Source organism: Maniola hyperantus, chromosome 17 (genome assembly GCF_902806685.2).
Source record: "Maniola hyperantus chromosome 17, iAphHyp1.2, whole genome shotgun sequence".
Lineage (NCBI taxonomy): Eukaryota > Metazoa > Arthropoda > Insecta > Lepidoptera > Nymphalidae > Maniola > Maniola hyperantus.
The window spans coordinates 10,496,905-10,524,308 of NC_048552.1; the positions used below are offsets into that span (position 1 = coordinate 10,496,905).

Genomic DNA, 27,404 nt, shown 5'->3' on the forward strand with positions numbered 1-27,404 from the left:
AGGCTCTTCGGGGGACTTCTAAAATTATTCCCCAAAGTAATGTCCAAAAGTCAAATCATTTTCTGATTTAATTGATTTAGCTTTGGAAATTACTTTGGAATTTAAATTATTTAGGCAAATAAAACAACAGTTTGATGATTTTTTATGTTTTCTTTTATTAAAGTAGATTAGATTCTGACATTTTAATTATATCACCATCTGCTTCTTATAAATCTAATCTGGCACCGTTCATTATTTTATTTGTCTCTGCACGGGGTCCAAGAGCTCGAGTTCACAACATATCCCAATCCATATCTTTGTCAGGATGAAGAAATGAATGCAGCACTGTATCACCTTTGCCTGAAAAAAATTATGATAACTGAGTAAGTGACCACTGACTGTGTTGCTTAATCTATACTACTAGGCACTACCAGCTTCTGTTTAGGTATGACGCTGTCTGCGAAGACTTTAGAATCAGTGTATATGGTATCTTTGTTACTAATTTAGCTAATCCAAATTGTTTCTTTAAATATTTGTGGTACGAAGGAGTAAGAAACATCCAAACTTTCATATGAAGAGCAACGTTTTAGGCAGCTCTAGATATATAAGGAAACATACTCGAGAAAGCACTTGTAGTGTGGAGGTACTTACTATGAAGTCAAAACCACCAGAAGCAATGGACTCAATTTGTATAATAGGTACTTTATGAAACGCTGTTAAAACTCCTCTAACTTTTCGGAGTTTAATACAATTGTAACAACTAAATATCACTTGCTTAGCTGTGAAGGAAAAGGAAGATCGTGAGGAAACCGGCATGAGAGCCTTTACTTGTATTGAATGATAACGTTTGTTAACTTACGGTGTCTAACTTCTACCACACCTCGTCACACAACAACTTCTCGAAGCCGCCACAGTCCGTCAATAAGGGTCCCAATACTTAGGCAAATCAGTGCCCAGGCATTTGCGTATAAGTTCAGTGAGAAAAACTAAGTCTCCGGAGTCCGAGGAGCAAGCAAAGTTGCAGAATTAATCACAAAAAACAAACGGGTAAACTAAGGAAAAACAACAAAAAATTGTACTCTGTGGTCTGGGGTTCTAAATAGTTAGGTACCACAGACTAACTACTTATTTGTAATAAGTAACGTAGCCAAATTTAGGAGACTGTTATGTCTATGTAAATTGCTAGATTACCAAGTGATTACCATAGATATTCGATTTAGTCGGGTTATAAATAGGTCCGTGCTACCAATACGTCATCAAAATGTCGATAATGACCAAATGCGATATAGTGCATTAGTCGTCCGCGATAGCAAATTTATCAACTGTAACGATCACGGTTCTTAAGGATATTTCTATTGCGATGTCACATGTCAGTTTACGGCAATCGGCCTGCAGACAAGCCATTACCATCATAAAGATCATACCATTCCTTTGTCTATGAAAATTTAAAACTTCATCACCTGTCAAATCAAAAATCAAATAGAAAAAAGCAGCCGTCTGCCCTATTGATGGGTGTTGAGTTTTTTGTAGAAAATTAAACATTTATTCAAATTCTTTAGAAGTCTCACCATTTTTTTGTTTCCAAAAATGGTTTAACTACATTAGTACATTACAAAATACATTTAGTGGCTGTGCACCAACTCTTGTAAACAAATCCAAAATGTCCGTTCCGAACACTGGATTGAGCAAATTGAAAAAGAAACATATTCGCGTGAAACATCAAAAAGTGAAATTGTTCCGTGCTAATGAACCGTTACTGTCTGTTTTTATGTGGGGTGTTAATCACACGGTAATTACACATCTTTATATTTTACGCATGAAATTGTAATTGGCGACAAAGTCGTATATATCGCTAATTAATAATTAATAGTTTATTAAAACTACTTATTTGGGTCATACCTCAATCAAATTTATGCTCACTACTCATATACGTACAGTTCGTGACCACGGCAGATGGAACTGCCGAAATGTCGTCTTTAAAAAGTAACTAGCTGACCCGCCCCGGCTTCGCTCGGGTGGAATTTAGAAAATAGAGGTGGGCCGTGGGGGGTTGAATTTCCAAAAATCCTGAATTATACATATTTCTTCATTTGTTGCCGAAAACCCAAATACCAATTTTCATGCAAATAACTTGAAAAACGATGGACTTTCATACAAACTTTCATCCCCTATTTAACCCCCTTGGTAGTAGAATTTCCAAAAATCGTGAAATACGTATTTTTTATTTGTAACTGAGTGCTTAAATACCAATTTTCATCAATGTAACTTCAAAAATAACAGACTTTCATACAAACTTCCATCCCCCATTTAACCCACTTAGGGGTGGAATTTCAAAAATCCTTTCTTAGTGGATACCTACTCTACAAAGAACACACTCTCCAAATTTTATGTGTCTAGGACCAGCGGCTTAGGCTGTGCGTTGATATATATGTCAGTCAGTCAGTCAGGACTTTGAATTTTATATATATAGATTTGTACATTATAAGATCTTACACATTATATCGGCTTCTGTGCTTGTTAATGTTTATATGGGATCATAGTATTTCTTTCTGGCAAAAGATCAATAGTGAAAAACAGTATCTGATCTCTTTCTAATAATAGGTTTTTATCATGATATTGAAGGATTTACAACCAAAAGAAGTGCCAAGTACACCTCTGTTTATTAATTACATTTGTAATCACTAAACAGATAGAATTAATCCATATGAATATTACTTAAAGATACATGTGTTTCTGTCTTTCAGTTATCTTTTCACTGATTTTGACAAAATTTGGTACAGAAATTTCTTGCATCCTGGAAATGGACATAGGCTACTTTTATCACAAAATCAAAGTGTTCCCTTAGGATTTTTAAAAACCTAAATCCATATAGACAAAATTACAGACATTTAGGTTGAGAATAATTTATTTATTTATTTAAATCTATCTTGTTTTAACTTAATCTTAAGTCTGAGCAAAATCAAAGCGCGCTATAGATCTCAACCTGAGTATTGCTTTTTAGTTTCATCAAGTTTCAAATTGAAACAGTACTAAAGAAGTTTTCACATCAAGAATTATATTTGTTACAGATAAATGAACTCAGCCATGTCTCGATACCGGTTATGCTGCTTCCTGACGACTTCAGGGCATATTCCAAGCTCAAAGTGGACAACCATTTGTTTAACAAGTAAATCATTATCTTGCCTTTGTTCTAGATCCATACTAATATTTAATCGATAGCTCAACAGCTAAAGGAGGGGACTGAAAACCGAAAGGTCACCGGTTCAAACCCCACCCGTTGCACTATTGTCTTACCTACTCCTAGCACAAGCTTTACGCTTAATTGGAGGGGAAAGGTAAATATTAGTCAGCATGATAAACTTGGCTAATATTCTTTAAAAAAAAATTTTTTAAATGCAAAAGTGTGTCTGTCTGTCTGTCGGCTAGTCTTACAAAGCCCATCGGTTCCACCGATTTTAACCAAATTTGGTACAAAGATAGCTTGCATTCCGGGGAAGGACATAGACTACTCCAAAATCAAAGAGTTCCCATGGGATTTTTTAAAAGCCTCAATCCATACGGATGTAGTCACGGGCATCATATAGTATACTATAAATAAGAATGAAAGACTATAGTGGACGACTTTTGACGACCTCCCTGGTGCAGTGGTAAGCATTGTGGTTTTAAAAGTTGCAGGTCCGGGTCCGATTCCCGGCATGAGCAATTTTGGAATCTATAAATTCTGAATTGTCTCTGGTCTGGTTTGTAAGTGGCTGGTTACCAGTCTACCAGCAAAACAGTGCTGAAACTGAATTCTATACCATTCTGTAAAATATAAAAAGAGTAAGATAAGAAAATTGCCTTTAAAACAACCTACTTGTCAAAATGTTCATGTAACACTATCAAAATATAAAATCCAACTATTTATTCAATACTAGCTGATGCCCGCGACTTCGTACGCGTGGATTTAGGTTTTTTAAAAATCCTGTGGGAACTCTTAAATTTTCCGGGATAAAAAGTCTACGTCCTTCCCCGGGTTACCTCTGTACCAAATTTCGTCAGAATCGGTTGGACGGTTAAGCCGTGAAAAGCTAGCAGACAGACAGACGGACAGACAGACAGACAGACAGACACACACTTTCGCATTTATAATATTAGTATGGATTAAAAACTACTGCACACCTAAAGCTACTTGTCATTGTCAAAATGATTCATATGACCAATCTAATCTGAAACTCAAATAAAATTTTACGGGCGTTGTCACTTTAATTTTTGCAAATTAAACCTGTACTGGTGAAGTATATGGGTGCATACCTAAATGATTACATTCGTTAATTCTCGTTTAACATTTGACCTTGTCCAATTCGTGACAATCAGCTTTTATTTTTTTCATACTTGAGAATGTTAAAAAGACATTTCTTTTTGAAATAACTGGCTGTGTGAAGTTCATGAACTAATGAGTACACTCCTCTCAGTATATATATGATGGGTTTAGGCCATATCTGGCCAAGTGCAGATTGGCAGACTTCACACACCTTTGAGAACATTATGAAGAACTCTCAAGCATACAAAGTTCCTTATGTTTTCCTTCACCGTTAAAGCAAGTTTAATTGCTTGGAACGCACATAACTCTGAATTTAGAGGTGTATGCTCGAGATCGAACCTTGAACATCCCAAATAGGAGGCGGACATCCTTACTGCTAGGCAATCACAAGTCTAAGGTATATTCTTTGTTTATTTATCTAAGGGTAACAGTTTTTTTCTTTGATTTCAGAGAAAACATGCCATCTCATTTCAAGGTGAAAGAATACTGCCCGCTGGTCTTCCGAAACCTCAGAGAGAGGTTCGGTATCGATGACATAGATTACAAGGAGTCACTGACACGGTAAGCGACCACCTTTACAATATCAATGTGAACTGACCTTTAGATATCCGTGACCACTGCTGCGGCACGTGTGAAATGCTCTAACAGACATAACTTCTGATATATTTATGTACTTATATTTATTTTCTGTCCCATACTGTACGGACCATCAAGCAACACGCCTAGGAGTGGACATAGGGCTCTTGTATGATGCTATAGTTCTGGTTTTTAGCAGATAAAATTTTATTTGAAAAATATTGAAAAATGTTTGTTTAACGAAATATAACTTTAACAAATAATTTATGGATGCATAGGTAATTCTGTATATTGGATGCCTATTTATTATTTAAAAATATCATGTTCTGTTTTATATAGCTTGGTTGTCGTTCAATGAAACCTTCAAAAATGAAGGAACTTAACTCACAAAATGTAAAGTAAGACAATTTACCACCTCTGCATGGTTTAAGTTGGCTGTTATTATGGCAGAGGAGAACATTGCAAATATTTTAACCGCTACAGATTATTGAGGTATAGATTTATAGTGAAATATAGAGATGTTAATATAAAGATGAAAATAAAAAGAGTAAGATAAAACAAATCAAAAAGTCGGTAATTATTGACACACAAAACAGACACTTTCGTGTCTTATTAATCGATTCAAACAAAGGAGAAGGAGCTCAATTTAATATAATATGTAAGTATAGATCCCGTGATTAAGGGAATGTGTACACCATATATTATTGAGTATAATTAATTGAATTGAAGTTTGATTGTTTTTACACAACTGCCCAAAAAAAGGAGTAATGGTTTTAGGTGTCATGGTGTGTATGAGTGGGAGATTTTTTACTTTTTAGTTTGTTTTTAGCAAGGCAGTCGTGTTTTTTATTTTTAAATTGAGACTTGTTTTAAATCCAATAATTTCGAAAGTGGTCCTGTACCTACTTTGACACTGACAAAGGGGAAAGTTGCGCACAGCATCTCCCTGGCCGCGTTGCTTATTGGTACGGATTGGCATCCCGTCCTAGCTCCCGTCCTGTCCCTAGGTTTAGAAAGCCAGATAACTACCTCTGTTCGAGGCGCACCAAGTGGCTCGCGAGCGCGCTGCGGCGGTCCGCCACCGCGCCCTCTGGCGTCGGCGAACTGAAACCGGAGTCCGAAGGCTTGTTCCGCGATGCCAGCGCGTTTGTCAAGCGAGGCCTGACGATTAAGCGACTGAGGTCAGCGGAGTTTTACTAAAAACGCTGTACGAATTTTTTTCTTTCCTCTTAATAACAACTTTTTTGTAGTGTGCCTATTCGAAACTGACACGGCATTCATCCCGCATATCAATATCAGAAGCTCGGGTGTAAGTTTTTGCGTCATTTACGAGCCGGACTATTTATAATTTTTATGATAGTGTTTTTACCTACTCTTTAAGGAATTTTCCAAATAATTTTTAAATAATTACAACACTTATCAAAAATTGCATTATTTAGAGCCGGACATATTTTTTTTACTAAAAAGGCATGCTTAATGATGCAGCCTAAGCTGGGGCGCGCTTGCGTAGAAGGTGCCTATTCACTCTTCTTTTGAAGGTACCAATATTGTAATTGGCGGGGAAAACGGAAGCCGGGATTTATTTTTTAACGGAAGGCTTAGTACGACTGCACATCTCGCCAACGATAATAGACTTTTAAAAAGACCCTTATTGGCTGAAGCCTGACTTTATGCTGTCATTTTTTAACCAATAGCAGAAGAGCGAGCCATTCTAAAAGCCTTCGATTACAGACACATTAACACTTAACCCAAATGACGAGTTCGGTCACTCAAAAGCTTACACTGAAGGCACAAAATCATGATCACTGGCTGGTTTTGCTGTGTCTCGTCGCCCATGTAACAAAATGCACTCATATTGCAAATGAAAAATATATATTTTGATATACAAGTGTGTATTTTGAAGTTTGATTTGAACTGGACTGAAAACTCCATTTTACGAATCCTCTTTTTTGGTGTTTGAAATATTACCTATTCCTTGACCTTTAATCCTCAACTCATGTCCCCTATATATAAGACGATTATCACGCAATTCAAATAAGTATATTTTGTATGTATTTTATGAACACAAGAGCAGCGTTTTACTGCCATGATTGCACTTTCAGCGAAGGTAAGTGAATTAGGCACTATGGATTTGGAACACTATCACAATATGGTTAAGGGTACGCCCGCACTGCGATATTTCACCGTGCATTTTCCCCCGCAGAATTCTGTGACATATGGAAATTGTATGAAACCGCACGCGCTCAATAATTTTGTGGAAAAATCGCGCGGTGAAATTTTGCAGTGCGCACTTACCTTAATACACAAAACAATAAGGACACGAATAATAAAATTAATAGTGAATTTAATAGTTCAACACTCGCACATGTACCTAATGTTGATCGCACACCACGCCAACGCGCCGCACGCACCGAAAGAAACAAATGAAAATGGGAAGAAGTTTCAATGCAAACATACTAATTAATGGAGTGGAGTAGCAAAAAAACTCGATGTCTTTATGTTAACTACCTAAACTCAGCTTTTACATAAGTACTTTGACGTAGCGTTGAAATTGGTACACTGAAAACAAAACACGAAAGACGCGCGCCGCGGTCATGTCAAAGAAAATAAAGTTTAGTTTGCGTTGTTTTCACGGAAGACGTCGGTCGCATCTTGACTCTGCCACTGTGCCTAGCGCCTAAAAGTAAAAAATAATTAATTTATTAAATTAGGTTCTTACAAAGACTTGTTCGAGCAAGTTTGGTATTTTTATATAACATAGCAAGGGATAGTGATATCATTTTTTTTTAACTTAAAACTAACACTGCGAGGGTTCCAAACGTGCCCTGCTCAGAAAAGCCGACAACAAACTCCGCCGGGTATTCTTTTTGAATATTCACACTGAATATACGGCGCATGATGGTGGCTTTTTGCCGCCATCGACACGTACCTTTTTTGTTTTTTAGTGTAATGTTTCAAGTTTACGTTTTCTGTGAGTAAATCTGTCATTTAAATCCTTTTTCCGTCATTACCACAGATCTGTCGTCATTACTAATAGTCAATTTTGTCCCTTTTCGTCCATACTAAATTACAAAAGGCACAGTTAACGTTAACTTGAAAGTTACACTAAATTTTCAGTACAGATAAATGCGTTGGATTCGGTGCGTGCTGATATGTGGCGTTCACCGATAAGCTTTATACTCTAGAAATACATAACAAATAAGTTATATATTTTGTACAAAATAATCATATACGCAATAAATAATGTAAATTTTTCTCGATTACGGAATCTCGAAAGTACCTACTAATTATTTTTAAGAAAAAATAATGTAATACTTACACAATTCCCTCCATAATGTTTGTGTGAGAAATGGTAATAGTGAATAACCTACATTATATGTTTGGTGTTCTTTCTTGTTTAATCTGGTACCCTTGATTTTCTCCTAAAATAAAAATTTGCGTTTGTTGCTGGTATATCACAAAATATCTGCGATGAATTATTTTTATCGTAGAGTCTAGTCATTATACTACAATATTATTGTGACAGTTGTTTACCTAAATTTTGTCGAAATTTAAGAGTAGGTATGAATTAATGAGTGTTAAATTAGTTACTAATCAAGGAGCTCATATAGCTCGCTAGGAAAGGCATTCCGAACCAGTGGTAGATGCATCCGACGATTCGAAAGCACTTGTGAAAGTTTACTTGAATAAAAAAGATTTCTTATTATTATTATATTTAAATATTTTTTATTGTTATAATTAAATTACAAAATTAACCTTTTTAATTTTTAAAAAAATACAAAAGCTATAAATTCAATTTGAGTAATATGGTCTGGAATTCAGATTTATTCATGGATGTATTAACCATTTTGAAAGGTTATTTTAACCACTACAATAGCAAAACAAAAAAATTAAATACATTGTTACCCACTAAAATATGAAAGCACAGAGAAAATAGCATCTTCAAATGTCAAGTGCTTGTCGACAGATCGCAGCCAATCCCCGACGACTCGTCAGGCAAGTCGGGTGCCAAGTTCTACCAGAGCTATGACCGGCTCTTCATCCTCAAGACTCTAACTTCCGAGGAGGTGGAGAGGATGCACTCCTTCCTTAAGCATTACCATCCGGTGAGCTTTATTGTTTGACTAGATTATTTGTACACGACAGCTCCAGATGGCACCCGCAGGTCACCTGCGCCATCTCGCACCGGGTTAGCGAGGCTGTGCGGGTGTTCGGGGCGTCCCCACCCCGATTGCTATCTCAACCTGTCGCGTACTATATTTGAATTGTTACAAATCCTGACTTTAATTTGTGTTTCTCTACGTGATTAAATTAATGAGGAGATCCGAAGGAGAATAAGAACAACCGACATCGCAAATAACTGACAATGAGCAGAGCTGGACATAGGTAATTCAAAAAACTGATACACGTTAGGATCCTATGGTGTTAGAATGGCGACCTCTTACAAATACGTAGTAAATACAATATTTGTTTTTAGACCTGATGTTATACCTTTAGGTGATTCGTAATATTTCAGGTGATTACGATTTTATCTTGATGCGATTATTTATTTAACAGAAAAGCGACATAAATGATTCAGTGTTTTCAGAAATCGATTTATCTACATAAATAATTGATGAGTTTTATCCTTCCGAATCTAGAAACATTGTCGAATATCTAATCAATATGCATGATACAGGCGATAATTTGGTAGTATTTTATTGTGATGTATTTGTTTAGTTTTCCATATAATAACACTAACTGATGCCTGCGACTTCGTCGATGTAGGTTTTCCCGTGTAAAAATCCCGTGGGGACTGAGTACTTTTAAACAAAATTCATGTCAAAAATAGGTCTATCTGTTGCTTTGCTGCGCTGCAGCGTGATTGAAGGACAAACCAACAAACAAACACACTTTCGCGTTTATAAGTAGTAGTGATAGCGGTGATAGCCTCGTGATTAATTTCGGGTGGTCCAGGGGTTTTCCGGGCACGCATCTCTAACTTATCGGAGCTATGTGCGTTTTAAACTATTTTGAATATCTCTAGCTTTAACGGTAAAAGAAAACATCGTATCTCCGTCTTCCAATCCGCACTTGACCAGAATCCTTTCCTAATCTGAAGAGAGACCCGAGCTCAGTAGTGGGCTGGTTATGGGTTGATGACGATGATGGTAATAACAAAGAATGACGCATACATTATACATAATATATGATATATATATCTATGACGAAATAATTTATTTAAATCTTCAACTAAACACTCGATTTATTACTTTGCGAACTTCGGAGGTAAGAGAGGAAAGGTATTTTTTTGTCATTTTCCTTTTCATAGCGTAAATAGTACGTAAGTCCACAACGTACTGGACGCCTGTCGCGTGCCGGCGCCTAGCCGGTGCGACTAGATTAAGGTACGTCTTGCAAGCAAGACCCTCGATTGCGGTACAATCACAGCTACAATGTCACGATCGCAATCACCTCTGATTGGTGGACGCTCGCTCTCTCGCTATTGGCTACAATGCCTTGTTGCAACAAGAATCGCACAAATTCAGCCATTCACAACAATTGAGATTGTAATAATGATCGAACGAAATCGACCTACATGTTTCATTTTCCGTAATGTTTGGTGTTAAATAATAAATGTTTCCACTTGTTCACAGTACATAGTGGAACGGCACGGCAAGACGCTTCTGCCGCAATACCTCGGCATGTACCGCCTCACTGTGGACGGTATCGAGCACTACCTCGTTGCTACCAGAAACGTCTTTTCCAACCACCTCAATATACACAAGTAAGTTAGCGAACAAGTCACAGTACATAGTGGAGCGGCACGGCAAGACGCTTCTGCCGCAATACCTCGGCATGTACCGCCTCACCGTGGACGGTATCGAGCACTACCTCGTTGCTACCAGAAACGTCTTTTCCAACCACCTCAATATACACAAGTAAGTTAGCGAACAAGTCACAGTACATAGTGGAGCGGCACGGCAAGACGCTTCTGCCGCAATACCTCGGCATGTACCGCCTCACCGTGGACGGTATCGAGCACTACCTCGTTGCTACCAGAAACGTCTTTTCCAACCACCTCAATATACACAAGTAAGTTAGCGAACAAGTCACAGTACATAGTGGAGCGGCACGGCAAGACGCTTCTGCCGCAATACCTCGGCATGTACCGCCTCACCGTGGACGGTATCGAGCACTACCTCGTTGCTACCAGAAACGTCTTTTCCAACCACCTCAATATACACAAGTAAGTTAGCGAACAAGTCACAGTACATAGTGGAGCGGCACGGCAAGACGCTTCTGCCGCAATACCTCGGCATGTACCGCCTCACCGTGGACGGTATCGAGCACTACCTCGTTGCTACCAGAAACGTCTTTTCCAACCACCTCAATATACACAAGTAAGTTAGCGAACAAGTCACAGTACATAGTGGAGCGGCACGGCAAGACGCTTCTGCCGCAATACCTCGGCATGTACCGCCTCACTGTGGACGGTATCGAGCACTACCTCGTTGCTACCAGAAACGTCTTTTCCAACCACCTCAATATACACAAGTAAGTTAGCGAACAAGTCACAGTACATAGTGGAGCGGCACGGCAAGACGCTTCTGCCGCAATACCTCGGCATGTACCGCCTCACCGTGGACGGTATCGAGCACTACCTCGTTGCTACCAGAAACGTCTTTTCCAACCACCTCAATATACACAAGTAAGTTAGCGAACAAGTCACAGTACATAGTGGAGCGGCACGGCAAGACGCTTCTGCCGCAATACCTCGGCATGTACCGCCTCACCGTGGACGGTATCGAGCACTACCTCGTTGCTACCAGAAACGTCTTTTCCAACCACCTCAATATACACAAGTAAGCTAGCGAACAAGTCACAGTACATAGTGGAGCGGCACGGCAAGACGCTTCTGCCGCAATACCTCGGCATGTACCGCCTCACCGTGGACGGTATCGAGCACTACCTCGTTGCTACCAGAAACGTCTTTTCCAACCACCTCAATATACACAAGTAAGTTAGCGAACAAGTCACAGTACATAGTGGAGCGGCACGGCAAGACGCTTCTGCCGCAATACCTCGGCATGTACCGCCTCACCGTGGACGGTATCGAGCACTACCTCGTTGCTACCAGAAACGTCTTTTCCAACCACCTCAATATACACAAGTAAGTTAGCGAACAAGTCACAGTACATAGTGGAGCGGCACGGCAAGACGCTTCTGCCGCAATACCTCGGCATGTACCGCCTCACCGTGGACGGTATCGAGCACTACCTCGTTGCTACCAGAAACGTCTTTTCCAACCACCTCAATATACACAAGTAAGTTAGCGAACAAGTCACAGTACATAGTGGAGCGGCACGGCAAGACGCTTCTGCCGCAATACCTCGGCATGTACCGCCTCACCGTGGACGGTATCGAGCACTACCTCGTTGCTACCAGAAACGTCTTTTCCAACCACCTCAATATACACAAGTAAGCTACCTAGCTAACGAGTCGTAATTAAAAAAAATATGACTTCTTTTCCAAAACTAAAAAGTAAAGTTTTTCACATTTAAAAATGGCGCCATACAGCCGCCATATTGAATGTAAAAAAAATTAGCCAGTTTCTATGATGATTCATGATATTTTATTTATTTCCACGAAACGGTACACTTAGATATAGTAACACGTGCGCTTTGCATCTAGTGTGCGAACCAATTGAATCTATTCTTTTTTTAGGGTTCCGTACCTCAAAAGGAAAAACGGAACCCTTATAGGATCACTTTGTTGTCTGTCTGTCTGTCAGTCAAGAAACCTACAGGGTACTTCCCGTTGACCTAGAATCATGAAATTTGGCAGGTAGGTGGGTCTTATAGCTGGCTTTAGGGGGAAAATCTGAACACCGTGAATTTGTGGTCACATCACACAAAAATAAATAAATTGTGGTCATAAACTAATAATTAGTATTTTCAATTTTCGAAGTAAGATAACTATATCAAGTGGGGTATCATATGAAAGGGCTTCACTTGAACATTCTAAAACAGATTTTTATTTATTTTTAGGTACTTATAATAGTTTTTGATTTATCATGCAAAATGTCAATAAAATACGATTGTATTACGGAACCCTCAGTGCGCGAGTCTGACTCGCACTTGGCCGGTTTTTTTTATTCATTATAGGTAAACGCTTGTTTATAATCACACCTGATGGAAAGTGATGAGGAGGCCTAAGATGGGACGCGTTTACCTAGAAGATTGTCTTGTTTTAAAGATACCCGGGTTGTAATTGGTTCTTACTTTTCACTAGCCTTTAATGTAATTTTTTCACCAGAAAATACGACCTAAAAGGGTCTACGGTGGACAGGGAGGCTTCGGAGAAGGAGCTTGAAAAGGAACTGCCCACTTTGAAGGACAACGACTTTATCAAGCAGGGGGTGCGGATCGACATTGGCGATGCCGCCAAAGAGAAGTTGCTGGAAACTCTTACTGCTGATGTTGATGTAAGTATTCTTTATAAACCATACATAATACCACAGTTCACAACTGTTAAGGTTTGATTCCGTACCCCGCTGCACGCAGCAGCGCTGCCGCAACAGTGCTGTTACCAGCTGTCACAGTCCTGTCGCGGCGCTACTGGTCCTCATACAATCTCTATAAGCTTATATGACATTACATTCCGAGCTAGGCAGCAATGTTCCGCTACATTGCTGCCGCGACATTGCTGTGTAGCTCGGAATGTAATGTCATATAAGCTTATAGAGATTGTATGGGGACCAGTAGCGCCGCGACAGGACTGTGACAGCTGGTGACAGCACTGATGCGGCAGCGCTGCTGCGTGCAGCGTGGTTCGGAATCATACCTGTAGGGAACTTCTAACAAAACGTCGAGGCTTCGACGTCACTGGCAGGTGTCAAATGTTAAAACATTCGACGCAGGTAGCCCTTCATCCTTACTAATATTATAAATGCGAAAGTGTGTCTGTCTGCTAGCCTTTCACGGCCTATCCGTTCAACCGATTTTGATGAAAATAATATTAGTATGGATGGAATACCCAACTTTGGAACTCACTTCCTGAAAATGTCAGAGAGAACTGCCACTCAGTACACTCATTCAAATACAGAGTGAAGCAGTATAACCTATCATTACAATAGAGTATTTTATATATTATATGTATTTTTCATATATTATGTATATAATTATTTATTATAAGTATCATTATTGTATATAAGTTGATTTGGGTATTTATTATAAGATGTTTATGTAGTTTATTAGATTCTAGTACCGTAGACCTATTCCACTTCTTGATACGCCTTACTCACAACCTTGAATGGGAAGCTGGAAGAAATCTCTGTTTAGAGATAAGCATTTCCAATGTAACTTAATTTATTATTACTTTGTAACTACAATTTTGGTACATGAAAAATAAAAATAAAATAAAATAAATAAATAAATAATGGAAATCACTCACGATAGTTTAAACGCTAAAATAGTAATTTATAGTTGAATATTCGATTACAGTTCCTAACAAAACTACACCTGATGGACTACTCGCTATTGCTGGGCGTGCACGAGTGCGGGCGAGGCGAGGCTGAGGCGGAGGCGGCGAGGCAGCGCGAGGCCGAGGCGGACAGCGAGGCGGACACCGAGTCTGATAGCGACACCGACAACCGCCATGGCGACAGGTCACTATCATCATACAGCTCCTAATAGATTTTATACAGACATTATTTTTATTGAACCTAATTATACAATTCAATAATCAAGCACTTACATTTTGTTTTTGGTCGAAGCGACTTAACTTATGTCCGATTTTGTATGACTAGGAACGCATTTTATCATATTTTTACATGACTGCCCAAAAAAAGGGTTTGGGTGTGTATGTATGTGAATTTCTTTATTCTACCACTAGCTTATCCTAAATCTTAAACCCCTATTTCACCATCTTGGGGGGTTGAATTTTCATCTATCTGCATGCCAAATTTCAGCCCGATCCGTCCAGCAGTTTGAGCTGTATGTTGATAGATCAGTCAGTCAGTCACCTTTTCCTTTTATATATTTACATAACTTCTAAATGCCTGAATAAGGAGTGATCTGGAGTGACACTGGCTATAATTTTTTTTTAAATTATTACTTGTATCCAAGCTTTTCAATGGTGTTTTGTATATAGATGGGGCTACAACACGCCGCCGGACAGCCCGCGGGGGCTGGGCCGGCAGTCGTCGCTGCGGTACGAAGGCATCATCCCTGAGCTGGACATCTACGCCATCCCCAGCCACGACGGTGAGTTTCCATCTCCATACTAATCCATACTAATACTATAAATCCGAAAGTGTGTCTGTCTGTCTGCTAGCCTTTCACGGCCCATCCGTTCAACCGATTTTGACGAAATTTGGTACAGATATACGTCATAGCTTGCATCCCAGGGAAGGACATAGGCTACTTTTCGTCCCGGAAAATCAAAGAGCTCCCACGGGATTTTTAAAAACCTAAATCCACGCAGACGAAGTGGCGGGCATCATCTAGTATTATTATAAATGCGAAAGTGTTTGTCTGTGTGATAGCTTCTCACGGATGAACAGTTTAACCGATTTTGATGAAATTTGGTACAGCATTACCTTACATCCCGGGGAAGGACATAGGCTTTTAGGACATAGGCGAGATTTAAAAAAAAACTTAAATCCACGCGGACGAATCCCGTGGGAACCCTTTGATTTCCCGGATAAAAAGTACCTAGCCTATGTCCGTGGTAGTGATATCTTCTTCTAAATATATAAAAGGAAAAGGTGACTGACTGACTGACTGACTGACTGACTGACTGACTGACTGATCTATCAACGCACAGCTTAAACTACTGGACGGATCGGGCTGAAATTTGGCATGCAGATAGCTATTATGACGTAGGCATCCGCTAAGAAAGGATTTTTGAAATTTCAACTGTGAAATAGGGGTTTGAAATTTGTGTAGTCCACGCGGACGAAGTCGCGAGCATAAGCTAGTTATGTAATATAATTAATGATTATGATCATTATTTATATTAATATATCTTATTTTGCAGGTGCTCCCAAGAAAGAGATATATTTCGTCGCGCTTATCGACGTTTTGACGCACTATGGAGTTAAAAAACAGGTATGCCATAACATATCTCGTATATTATACATAGTGTTATTTGAAAAACTGGCCCCTATTATTATACCACCTAAACACAATCCAATACCAATAACCATTTGTCGTCTTATACTTGTAGTTTTTGTGATTTAGTATTTTTAAAACCCGCAATGTATACCTAGCGTGCAAAACTTGGGGTCATTGCCCCTGCCTACGACAGGGTATTGGGTACAGGGTAATCCCAAAACACAACGTGCGTCGAGTGTGTTTTGGGATTTGTGTGGTGCTGCGTGGTGGTGGTGCGTATTGCTTGCCGAGTGGCTGCTTTTCCTGCATGGTTAGCAGTGGGAGGGCGATTCGACAGATTTGACTTGTTTCAGCGGATTGCAGCAAATTAAGTTTTTGGTGTATTGCATATTAAAATCCAACAAAGATTTACAAAGTTACAGGCATTTTAATATTGGAGTGGGAGGGTCTTCTACTATCCCTTTGTCGCAAAACGAAAATTTGTATGAAACCGCACGAAGCTACTATGGCAATAGTAAGGTGTGACGTCAAAATGCTGTATCGCTATCTCTGTCTAATCATAAATATTTAAATGCTTATAAATTTTTTGTTATTTGATCAATTTAATTAGTTTTTCAGTTTATGTCATTATTTTTATCCCAGTCCATACTAATATTATAAATGCGAAAGTGTGTCTGTCTGTCTGTCCGTCTGCTCGTCTGCTAGCTTTTCACGGCCCATCCGTTTAACCGATTTTGGTGAAATTTGGTATAGAGATAGCTTGCACCCCAGGGAAGGACATAGGCTACTTTTGATCCCGGAAAATCAAAGAGTTCCCACGGGATTTTTTAAACCTAAATCCACGCGGACGAAGTCGCGGGTATCATTTAGTTTATAATAAAGTAATAAAAAAATTTGGAGTCAAATACCCAATTTAATAATAACTTGCAGGCAGCAAAAGCAGCTAAGACGGTAAAGTACGGCAGCAACGTGGACGGGATTTCAACCTGCGACCCAGAGCAGTACGGCAAGCGGTTCATAGAATTCGTGGCTAAAGCCATCGAGAGCAACTAAATCTACCTCAACGTGGCCCGGCGGGTGAGAGGTACACTCTGATCGCTTAGACATGTCCAATTTTGATATGACCACCAACCGGAATATATGCAAGTCAAGAAATTACTCTTTTAGTACACACCTGTGTGAGAGGTATACTTTCATTGTTTTGTTATGTCCAACTAGTGACTACCAGCCGGAATATTAAAGTCAAGAAATTGCTCTTTTAGTACACACCTGTGTGAGAGGTATACTTTTATTGTTTAGATATATCCAACTTTGGATATAACTAGTGACTACCAGCCGGGATGAATATTAAAGTCAAGAAATTGCTGTTTTAGTGCACACTTATTATTGTCCGAGAGGAATACTTTTAATGTAACCGGAATATCAAAGATAAGAAATTGCCATTTTAATGCACACTATACAGTTACACACCCATTTTATGAGAGGTATACTTTAATTATTTAGATATGTCCAAACATTGAGTAACAATATGATATCAGCTAATCAAAAGATCAAGAATAAGTTGCTTTTTTAGTGCATTTTCTTGTGTGCAAATGTATACTCCGAGTTTAGAAATGGCAAACTTTGTAAAAACAATACGACCTCGAAACAAAATGTTACGGCGATTACGCACTGCACTTCCGTCATCCGAGTTCTATCCGTCATCCGTGAGAATACCAGCGATTATTATCTACAAGTCATAAGCTCCCATACAAAACAAAAAGGAACGTGGAACGTGAGTGCGTAACCGCCCTAACTCTGCAGTGCATATAACTTGCGCAAGTAACTTGCTTGGGCTATATTACCTACACCTTTTGTTGTGTGTAGTTCACAACTTTGGAAAATAATTCGACCACCATAACTATTATTGTCTCTGTAAGACACTTTATACGGCATTTTGTGAACAAGATATTTCCTTTGGTAGGATATTTTTTTTAAATAAATAAAACGTTTATTTTCAATTATCTTGTTACACACATACATGGATTTGATCTTGAACAATTTGCGTGCTTGTTGGCGTAAGCATATACAATTTTACGGTTAAAGAACTTTATTCTCACTAAGAATTAAATTCACTTACATGAGAAATTTAACAAATAAACAGTAGGTATCTTATCCACACATCACTGCGATTTTATACAAAACAAAGTGGGTAGAAATAAAATTGAACAATTTGCGTGCTTGTTGGCGTAAGCATATACAATTTTAAAATATGTTACAAGATCAAGAATTAGCTATCCTAGCTAGATTTTTAGATCTGTGTTTAGGATAACCAGGATTGATCCTGGAACTGGAGAAGTTAAGAAGTGAAGCTATCAAGATTTTTGATGTTTAGGGGTTGAAAAGAGTCCTCAGTCAGGTCTTGATACCAACATCAGTTGAGCTACTAGGTTAAGTTTGGTATCATTTTCGAATGAATCGGTGATGCTGAACTCATTTATGGAGTTATATTGGCACCATTCAGAAAAAAAAACTTGTATTGACAAGCATATTTTAAAAGAAAAATATTCATACCCTACTTGGAATTTGTGAAAAAATTATTCATTTGGTTCTGTCCGTTTATATAAAATATTTTTTAGTTAAGTTAATAAAAAAATTGACTTGTTTGTTTGTATTAAAAAAATGAAAAATCCGTTAGGAAACATCTTGTCCACAAAATGCCGTATTTTGCACTTTTTCGTCCTACCTACCACTAACTGATAGTATGAGACAGCCCATTGTATGAGAGGTATACTCTAATCGTTTAGAAATGTCCAACTAACCGATAGTGCACAGTGTTTCGAACACTGGTTAACTGTAAAATGTACTTTGTTGGGCTTGTAATACTAAGCAATGTTGAATGAACGCTTTTTTCCACTAATGATTCGTTAACGCCATGTTTAAAACATATTTTACTTTTTTTATAAATGTGTGTTAAATATTTATTTCCACGTAATGGATTAAAAATATATTGGAATTTGGTGGATTTATTATAGTAACTTCTCATATTATGGTCTGTGGCACAATTGTATACGTTTTCTTACATTTATAGGCTAAGAGACAGTGTATAGATCTGTTACGGATTTCATAAATGAACATTTCTATTACTAGTACAATAGTTATGTTTAATGAATGCTACTTTATATTATTGAAACATAGTCATATATGACTATTTTCCGGTTTTATGAAACTTTAATGTATTACGTCCATAGGAAATCTGAATCTGTCTCTTATGTCAAGTGTCTATTAGGAATATATTTGCTGCAAGTGCACACAGTGCAAGTGATGTGCAAGTGACTTGTCTGCAAGTTTACTTGCCAGTGGACACTTAGCTTATGAAAAAACACTAGAGTGACAGCTTTTCGACTTCGTCCGCGTGGATTTAGATTTTTTTTAAATCGCGTTGGAACTCTTTGATTTTCCGGGGTAAAAAGCCTATGTCATTCTCCTGGTTTTTAACAAACCCATGTAAAGAATCACAACAACAATTTCGTTTCGCTCCCAATGTGTGTAAAGGTATGTTTGAACCGGGAATGTAAAAAGAGAAATAGGTAAAAGAAAAGCTTTTGTTGTTACAATTAAGTAAAAGAAAAGCTGTTATTCTTATAACCTCGTGGTCACTGAAAAACTTTTTATCTTTGAACTGATATTAAAAAAAAAATTAAGCACACAATTTGCAATAATTTCCAAAACTCGTTACTTAGCTTTTATAATGTTCCGCTATATCGTAGAATAGTCCGTGATGGAAATAATTAAAAAATAATAATTAATTAATTGTTAAAAACTATATCATTGAAAATTAAATTTTTGAAAGTTAAATAAAATATAATGTTAATACTTGCTGAAACTCGATGCAAAGTTTGATATACGAGTAATGGTTGGCGCACATGTAGGCGCACATGTAACAAAAACCTGTCTGTATTTTTTTTTGTATATTGCCAAGAACTGGTCTTGAATGTTTAAGAGACATAGTCATCAATAGCACATTTCATATTAATTACCTTTAAATGTGCTGGTTTGGCACTAAAACAAAAAACAAAAGAAGAAAATACATACATAAATAAGGATAACGAATTTTACGGAATGTGTGAAAAGTATAATAAAGATAAAACTTGCCTAAATGTGCGCGAACCCTAATGGCTGTTTTTATAGGCATTGTAATTAAAAAGGTACGCCCAAATCTGCTGGATTTGCTGTGTATTTCGTCACTTTGCCAATAATATAATAAATATAAATAATTTGCTTAGTTTCTGTCTAGTGTAGCGTTAAAAATATTATATTGTAAGATTTTGTTATTTATTATTCTATAAACGATGATTTTTGCTAGACTGTGCCGCGTACGGGTCGTAACACGATCGAGGCCGAATGTAACACACGACGAACATTATAATTTCATTTAGATTGTTCAAGTAAAAGACGCATTATTTTATCGTCCGTGCGTTTCGACCATAACACAATTTACAAAGCAAAGTCTTACGTCTTTGTTTCATTTCTCGGCTGGGCCAATTTAGAAAAGGGTATTTTGTGTACTAATTTTCCTTACTTACTAGTAAAAGAGAAAACCTTGGAGAAACGTGTAAGCGAGGCGATTTTCCCTACGCTTTACGACTTTCTGGAGTTAGTCGTTTCACTCGTATCGTGATTTCATTGTCGGTTCGCGGTAAAAAGTTCGCATGGGTTGCGTATAGTGCGCCTCACGCATTTAAGCGAGAAGCTACTTGTTTATCTTTTAAGTAAACTATGGAAAACTATAGTATACCTAAATTGCCTCGGGCAATTAGTGTGTCATAAAAATTTACCAACTAGGTTGTCGTTGACAAAAACATCTGTGTTACGCGCGAGATTTCTTCATATAGAGTCTGTAACATGTAACAACAACAAGCATGTGTAACACGGTCGGGCCCGGATTCGGTACGGCCTAGTATGAATCATCCCTAACAGTTTAAGACTTGGATTGTTACGGAGGTATTTGTGATTTATTATCCTGTGAAAGCTGAAGACGTGTTACGCGGAGTATAATAAATATTCGATTCGGTATCTAATTGGTAATTGTTAAGGTTTTATCATTTATTTCTTTGAAATTGTATTTTTTAACACTTTATTTGAAAATCGCGTATTACATAAGTTCTTTGAATAGTAAAACTGCGTTGGATCGGACGAATCGAGTAGAAAATTTTCTTCGTAAGATACACTGCACTTCATAGATGCAAAAAGACATCTAAGTTAAGCTAATTCGGTGCTTACTAAATCTTACTTAATTGCCAACTCTTAACATTAGTGCCATCCTTTTCTTATTGTTCTATGCGAAAAGGATAGCATTACTTTTGTACTTGCCAATTTAGTTTAGATGTATGTACAACCAAGTACGATTATCTACCTCTGTGCTTTGGGTCGCATTTACAGTATTTACATACGTAGAGATCCATCTATCGAAGTTTCAGTGTCCATAGAAAGTTAGAATATCTTTGCAAGATATCGTGATTCGTGTCTAATTATACCATACCATAGAATACGTCACATCTGTAACTGATGTGTACACGACAGGTCGAGATAGTGATCGGGCGGGAACGCCCCGCACACCCGCACAGCCCCCGTACGGGCGAGCGCGGGTGACGTACGGGTGTGTGAAGTGTCCCCCACCTCATACACCGGTTGCCATCACAACCTGTCGCGTCTATATGTGTGTGTAGATACACAGACTATGTATGTAGGATACTGTTTCTTTATCCATATAAAACCAGTGCCCCCGCTATTTTTTGTTTTTATTTTATTCTTATGTCCGTCCCAGCGCGGCTTTATTATTACAAAATTAATATATTTAAAAAAAATTGTTCTCAAAATTAAATTTTTCTAAAAGATAGCTTTTTGTGATAGTTGTTTACTTTTAGAATATAATTTCGCTCTAAGTAAGATACCGTCACTTTATTAGGCTCAGTTTACATTGAAAGGGAATGTAATGGAAGAGACTTTTTGAAATGAAATTGGACATCGTATAATGAGTTTTATGCTGTTTTAACGTACAAACTAGATCAAGTCAAAAAAGAAGGTCGCGTCTCTTCCGCGGAATGTTCGCGTGTTCTCGAGCATTCCCCTAGAGGCTCTCGGCGTCGTCTGTGGAATCCGCGAGAAGTCGCGCGGAAGAGGGTAGTTGCAGTGCGGAATCAAGCGGCAGGTTTAATTTACATTGAAAGAGAAAGGAAGCGATAAAGCGATAAGCCTAAAATATTACATAGCATATTGACTCCACCACCTAAAGCACACATTTCTACTGAGAAAGAAAATTCCTGCGAGGTTGCAGGAATTCCGGCGACTTTTTCATTTGGGCAAGAAAGTGTTGGAGATAGAAGTCATTACGCTATGTAATATCGCTTCCATTCCCTTTAAATGTAAATTGAACCTTACGTCTATAGTCTCAAGGCACAGTCGCGAGAATTAGCGAGCATTCTCGGGAATTCCGGCGCCTTTCCACGTGACCAGACGAAATTGACGCTTCCGTTCCATTCCATTCCATTTCAATATAAATTGAGCCTTACGTTTTCAAATTATTACCTACCTACTTATATTATGCACATTTCTACACACAAAGAATTTAAAATGTGATTCAAAGTCACGGTGGCGGTGTGTGTCTGTGTGCGAATTTTTATCATCTGTGACTGTCATTTTTATAGATTTTGATGTGTCTATGATTCCTGAACAATGTGTTAAAGGGTCCATTCATGATGAGACTTTTTGTACAACTCCAGGGGAATAACACCCCTCTACTAAAAGTAGCTGTAATAAATGTTTTTTATGTTAAACCCAAACAACACTTTTATTTTCTTGAGATGTAACTACAAATTCATGGTTTTCGGATTTTTCCCTTGACTTGGTTTTTTCCAAATTCATGGTTTTCGGATTATTCCCTTAACATGGTTTTCTGATTTTCGAACTTTCCTTACATGGTAAGTACAAAAATTGTTTCAATTTTTTCGTGATTCCCATAACCCACAAAAACGCGACCTATGTCAGTGTAGATCAGAGCCGTATTTGAAAATATACCTACTGTTAATTATTTCGTTTGTCCACCGTGGGTGCCCATACTTCAATGCCCGTTTATCTGTAATGATTCTAGGTCAACAGGAAGTAAAGCTATACTTTTGCTTCCCTTGACGGATCTTAACAGACAGACAGACAACAAGTAAGCCTGTAAGGATTTCTGTTTTGGAGGTATGGAAATTCGAAAAATCGAAATTTTCGATCAAAATCGTCGGGCCACTTGCGCTGTTTTGTTTACCATAAATATTAAGGCTGAGATCTACAGTGCGCACTTTGCCTTTGCTTGGACTTAAGATTGAGTTAAAACGAGACAGATTTATGTAAGAAATATAGTCTTAAGTCTGACCAAAGTCAGAGTGCACTCTATAGATTTCACCCTAACAACTGTTTTCTAAAAATTCACATGGGTGCAGCGAAGGAAACTTTGGTAATATAGTTGTGCAAAAAGTAGCACACTGAATGGGTACTCTTAGTCATGAAAAGTTTTTATGTCATATTATGTGTTGCCATTGTTTAGGTCGATAAATAATTTGTAATGTTACAGTTGTATAATAAGGTTATCTACTTTGTTTACGGTGAGGGAGTTAAAGCCTATATCGGGCGTATACCTAATATTTATTATGAAAATAACACAGACTAAGGGGAAAATATAGACAAACTCCGCTAAAAATGAGACACGTTTAATAAAGCTGATAACTCTACGTCTCCTACCTCTCTGGTGATGGAGTGCTGAGTGATGCACACATCTGGCATCTTTTAACCATCTTGCCTACATGTATACTTGCACAAACCAGTTTGGACAGTTAACCGCGTGCGTGTGGACGGTAACTTAGGCTTGCACGAGCTACCGTGTTACCGTCCACACGCACGTAACTGCGAGAATAGGTTTGTGCAGGCTTTCGCGCAGGTAAGACAGAGCGTGTAGACTGTAGTCGGATCATGATATGGTAGTGAAATAAAAACAAGACACGAAGCACGATTATGTCAGTTTAAAAAATCCAAGCCTGTGAACGCTTTTATGAGTTCGTTTTCACATCATATTTGTTTTAGCACTTGAGTGGTTTTAGTTAGTGAGTCGCGTTCACTCCGTCTATCTTTTTCCCTAAGTCTGTGGGAAATAATACCGATGCTTTCGCTAAATATTCGACGTTGTATGCGACACGATTTGAATTGTTAATTCTCTAGTCTCCTTACTCTTGTAAAGACAATGTGTATGAAGAAAAATAAAATAAATAAACACTTTAATTTTTTAAATATTCGGTTTATGTTTCTGCATTGGATGGGTTTTATTTTTCCTTTCCTAAGGCCTAGGCCCCCGGGCCCCGCGCAATAGCAGCCATGCACAATGGCCGCTGCGATTAATTTTGAAAGACAACCAAAAGCTGCTCATCTGACGCCTAGATACGTTACACCTCATTAGATTTCATATTGCCTGCCAATCTGTGTTCAGGTAGCAACATAAATCACATAGCCAGTCTGTATTTATCTAGCGTGGGGTGTGAGACTTGTCTCTAGCAGAAGTGGTTCATTTTAAATTAAAATACAATAAATCATAGTTTTCAAATTTTATTAGTAAAAAAATTCCATATACCATAATAAAACTAATCCATCCTTGTCTTGACATGTTTCTCTGTGATCTTATCTTTCTCAATGATGTACACCACAGCACCCCAGCCTGAGATTGCGTCGCGGTCAGCCGCGTTCACTAGTGCCTGGAAAAGATGTAACTTTTTTAGTTTTTTTATTTAACTCCTTAACCTTCAAAGGTTAGCTTATGCTAGTTAGCTACAATAACTAATTCTGTTGTACAGAAAAATGACATCTAAACGTCCCTATCCCTTTCATAATGCTTCTATATAGAGCTCTCTGGAGAAAAGGATAGTATTAGTTTCGATTTTAGTCCTATCAATTTAGTTCAATTTTTTTTTTAAAGAATATTAGCCAAGTTAATTGCTGACTTATATTCCCCTTTCCTCTCCAAATAAGCGTAAAGCTTGTGCTAGGAGTAGGTACGACAATAGTGCAACGGGTGGGATTTGAACCGGCAACCTTTCGGTTTTCAGTCCGCTCTTTTAACCGTTAGCTATTCGCGGCTCTAATTACAACAGAATTAGTCAAAATATCTATCACTAACACAGACTAGTTGTTAGTGTCTAGGGATATTTCAGATTTTAGATCAACTTAAAAGGTATCTAAAACCTACCTGCGAAATAGTCTCAAACAGCTCATCAGGTTTTAGGTCGGGCTCCCACAGCGCCTCGCACATACCATACAGCTGATCTGTGCATGTGCCTGATACTACAAAATCTTCAGGCTCATTCGGACAACCGATCTGGAAAATGAGAAATAGTATGTGATAACTTGCTAACTTATTAATATTGTACAATATTGTAATCAACTACTAAATTAAGGCTGACGTACATAAATGTAAAAGCGTGATAATAAGAGATTAAAAAAAAACTACTAAATTAGAATAAAATCATTGGTAACCTGTGAGAATACAAGTTTTAAGTTTGTTTGTAGCAGATAACCTCTGGAACTACTGAACAGATTTTGATGATTCTTTCACCAGTAGAAAGCTACATTATTTCTGATAGGCTATATAAAATAGCCTATCAGAAATAATGTAGCTATGTCAGATAGGCTATTTTATTTTACAAAAAATAGAGATCCCTATGAAAATTGTAATAAGCAACCCGTGCAAAGCAAGGGCAGGCCGCTAGTCAGTACCTTTGTTACAAAATTTTGACAAAATTCTACACATAATAATTAATATTCAAATCTACATATTATGTAGTGCCACCTTTTCTAATTCTCTAGGAGATATTGATTTCAAGTTAGATGTGAAATAGTTTACATTATAGTTTAACTTGAAACTTTAAAGTCTGCACCTGTTGTTTTTGTACGTTGCATTTTATTGGATCAAAACAAAATGAGTCTTACCAAGTCCATATTGCAGACATAGGGTGTATTGTCAATAGGGTCCAATCCAGCTACCACAGGCTCAATGAAGTAGGGTCCGAAACGCTTCTCATATAACAAGTTAGACAGCATCGCTGAGAATGTCTTGGGCCTCATTGCTCTGTTCTCTTTTAACTCATACAGATTCATTCTGAAAACATAACAACAATTTCAACATTTTTACTTGGACATTGCGAAAGAGGCAGTTAAGCTTATACATAACTGGAAGTGAATAATCAAAACACCACACTGGTATCGAGTGTAAATTCTGCCAAGCATAAATAACACATAGACCTCATGCGAGATCTTTGTATTATGAATACGAATGCTTGGTAGATCATTATCAGTGAATGAGAATCAGTGTTGTAAAGTGAGCAACAACAGATTTTGTTATTTCTGCTACTGGCTGCACATAGAAGCTGCCTGTGCTAGCAATACTTAAACACAAAATAAAGTCTGAAATCAGTACTTATGTTATTTTCAAATTTTACCTGAACTTAAGTCTTTGATACACAGTCTGTGTGTCTGTTGCCAGTCCTGGTAGGCCTACATATAACGTGGGGCCCATTTCGAACACTTTGAGGAAGTTTGATGATATGGTCTGAGCCTGGATACCGTAGCGCTTATCCGTGGCGATGGCCACGCAGTCTTTGCCCTTCATAGCAACCACTGCGCCACCGTTATACGCTAAAATCGACTAAAACATGGCAAGTTTTGTCATTAGTTTTTGTAATACATAATTTATAAATGTTACACTTTAGTGAACCAAGTTTCGATGTTTAATAACAATATATATGTAATGTAAATGTAATTAAAAGCAAATTAACAAGAAAAAGTAATTGAATTCAACAAATATGCTTAGCAATCATGACGCTGTCCTAACCAAAGCCGGTGCTGAAAAATCGGTTTAATCGAATATAAACGGTATAATAATATTGTGCAGATACTTATTATTAGTTAAATACTTACCATTTTCACTTTACTAATTTATTTGTTTTTAAATTAGAGAATTTTCTTTCCACTGTCTTTTATACTTGTTTTTTTTCTTCTAAAAATGACATATCATCCGCCATAGACTAATGTCATTCGTAATTCCACAGATTATTTACTGACACCACAGATGTGAGACGAATAACCCAGCAGGGCGATTGTCTAAAACCTGCATCAATCATTATTACAATCTCAATTGTTCTCATTGGCTGAATTTGTGCGATTCTTCTTGCAACAATGCATTGTGGCCAATAGTGAGCGAGCATTAACCAATCAGAGATGATTGCGATTGTGACATTGTAGCTGTCAAACAACCGCGGTAGGGCCACTGGGTAATTTTAAGCAGACTCTTCACGCTTAGCAAACAACAAACAGCAAGCACCGGCAAACACCACAGATGGCTTGCCTGCCAATCTGAACGCTTTGGAGCGCTTTGGAGGAAT

General features: G+C 37.9%; 2 protein-coding genes across 2 annotated transcripts; one reads left to right on the forward strand and one right to left on the reverse strand.

Annotated features, from left to right (window-relative positions):
• Positions 1-1,431: 1,431 nt before the first annotated feature.
• PIP4K (phosphatidylinositol 5-phosphate 4-kinase) lies at positions 1,432-24,285 on the forward strand. Its single transcript, XM_034977588.2, has 10 exons — positions 1,432-1,768; positions 3,048-3,145; positions 4,733-4,843; positions 8,826-8,964; positions 10,495-10,625; positions 13,157-13,325; positions 14,344-14,507; positions 14,993-15,105; positions 15,881-15,951; positions 16,888-24,285. The coding sequence occupies exons 1-10, from the start codon at positions 1,640-1,642 to the stop codon at positions 17,008-17,010; spliced, it is 1,248 nt and encodes a 415-aa protein (XP_034833479.1). The 5' UTR covers positions 1,432-1,639; the 3' UTR covers positions 17,011-24,285.
• A 275-nt stretch (positions 24,286-24,560) lies between these two features.
• Positions 24,561-27,095, reverse strand: Prosbeta3 (proteasome subunit beta type-3). Its single transcript, XM_034977593.2, has 5 exons — positions 26,941-27,095; positions 26,463-26,668; positions 25,954-26,122; positions 25,214-25,342; positions 24,561-24,722 (listed from the first exon to the last, which is right to left on the reverse strand). Exons 1-5 carry the CDS (start codon positions 26,941-26,943, stop codon positions 24,612-24,614), a joined length of 618 nt encoding a protein of 205 aa, XP_034833484.1. The 5' UTR covers positions 26,944-27,095; the 3' UTR covers positions 24,561-24,611.
• Between the last annotated feature and the right edge of the window lie 309 nt (positions 27,096-27,404).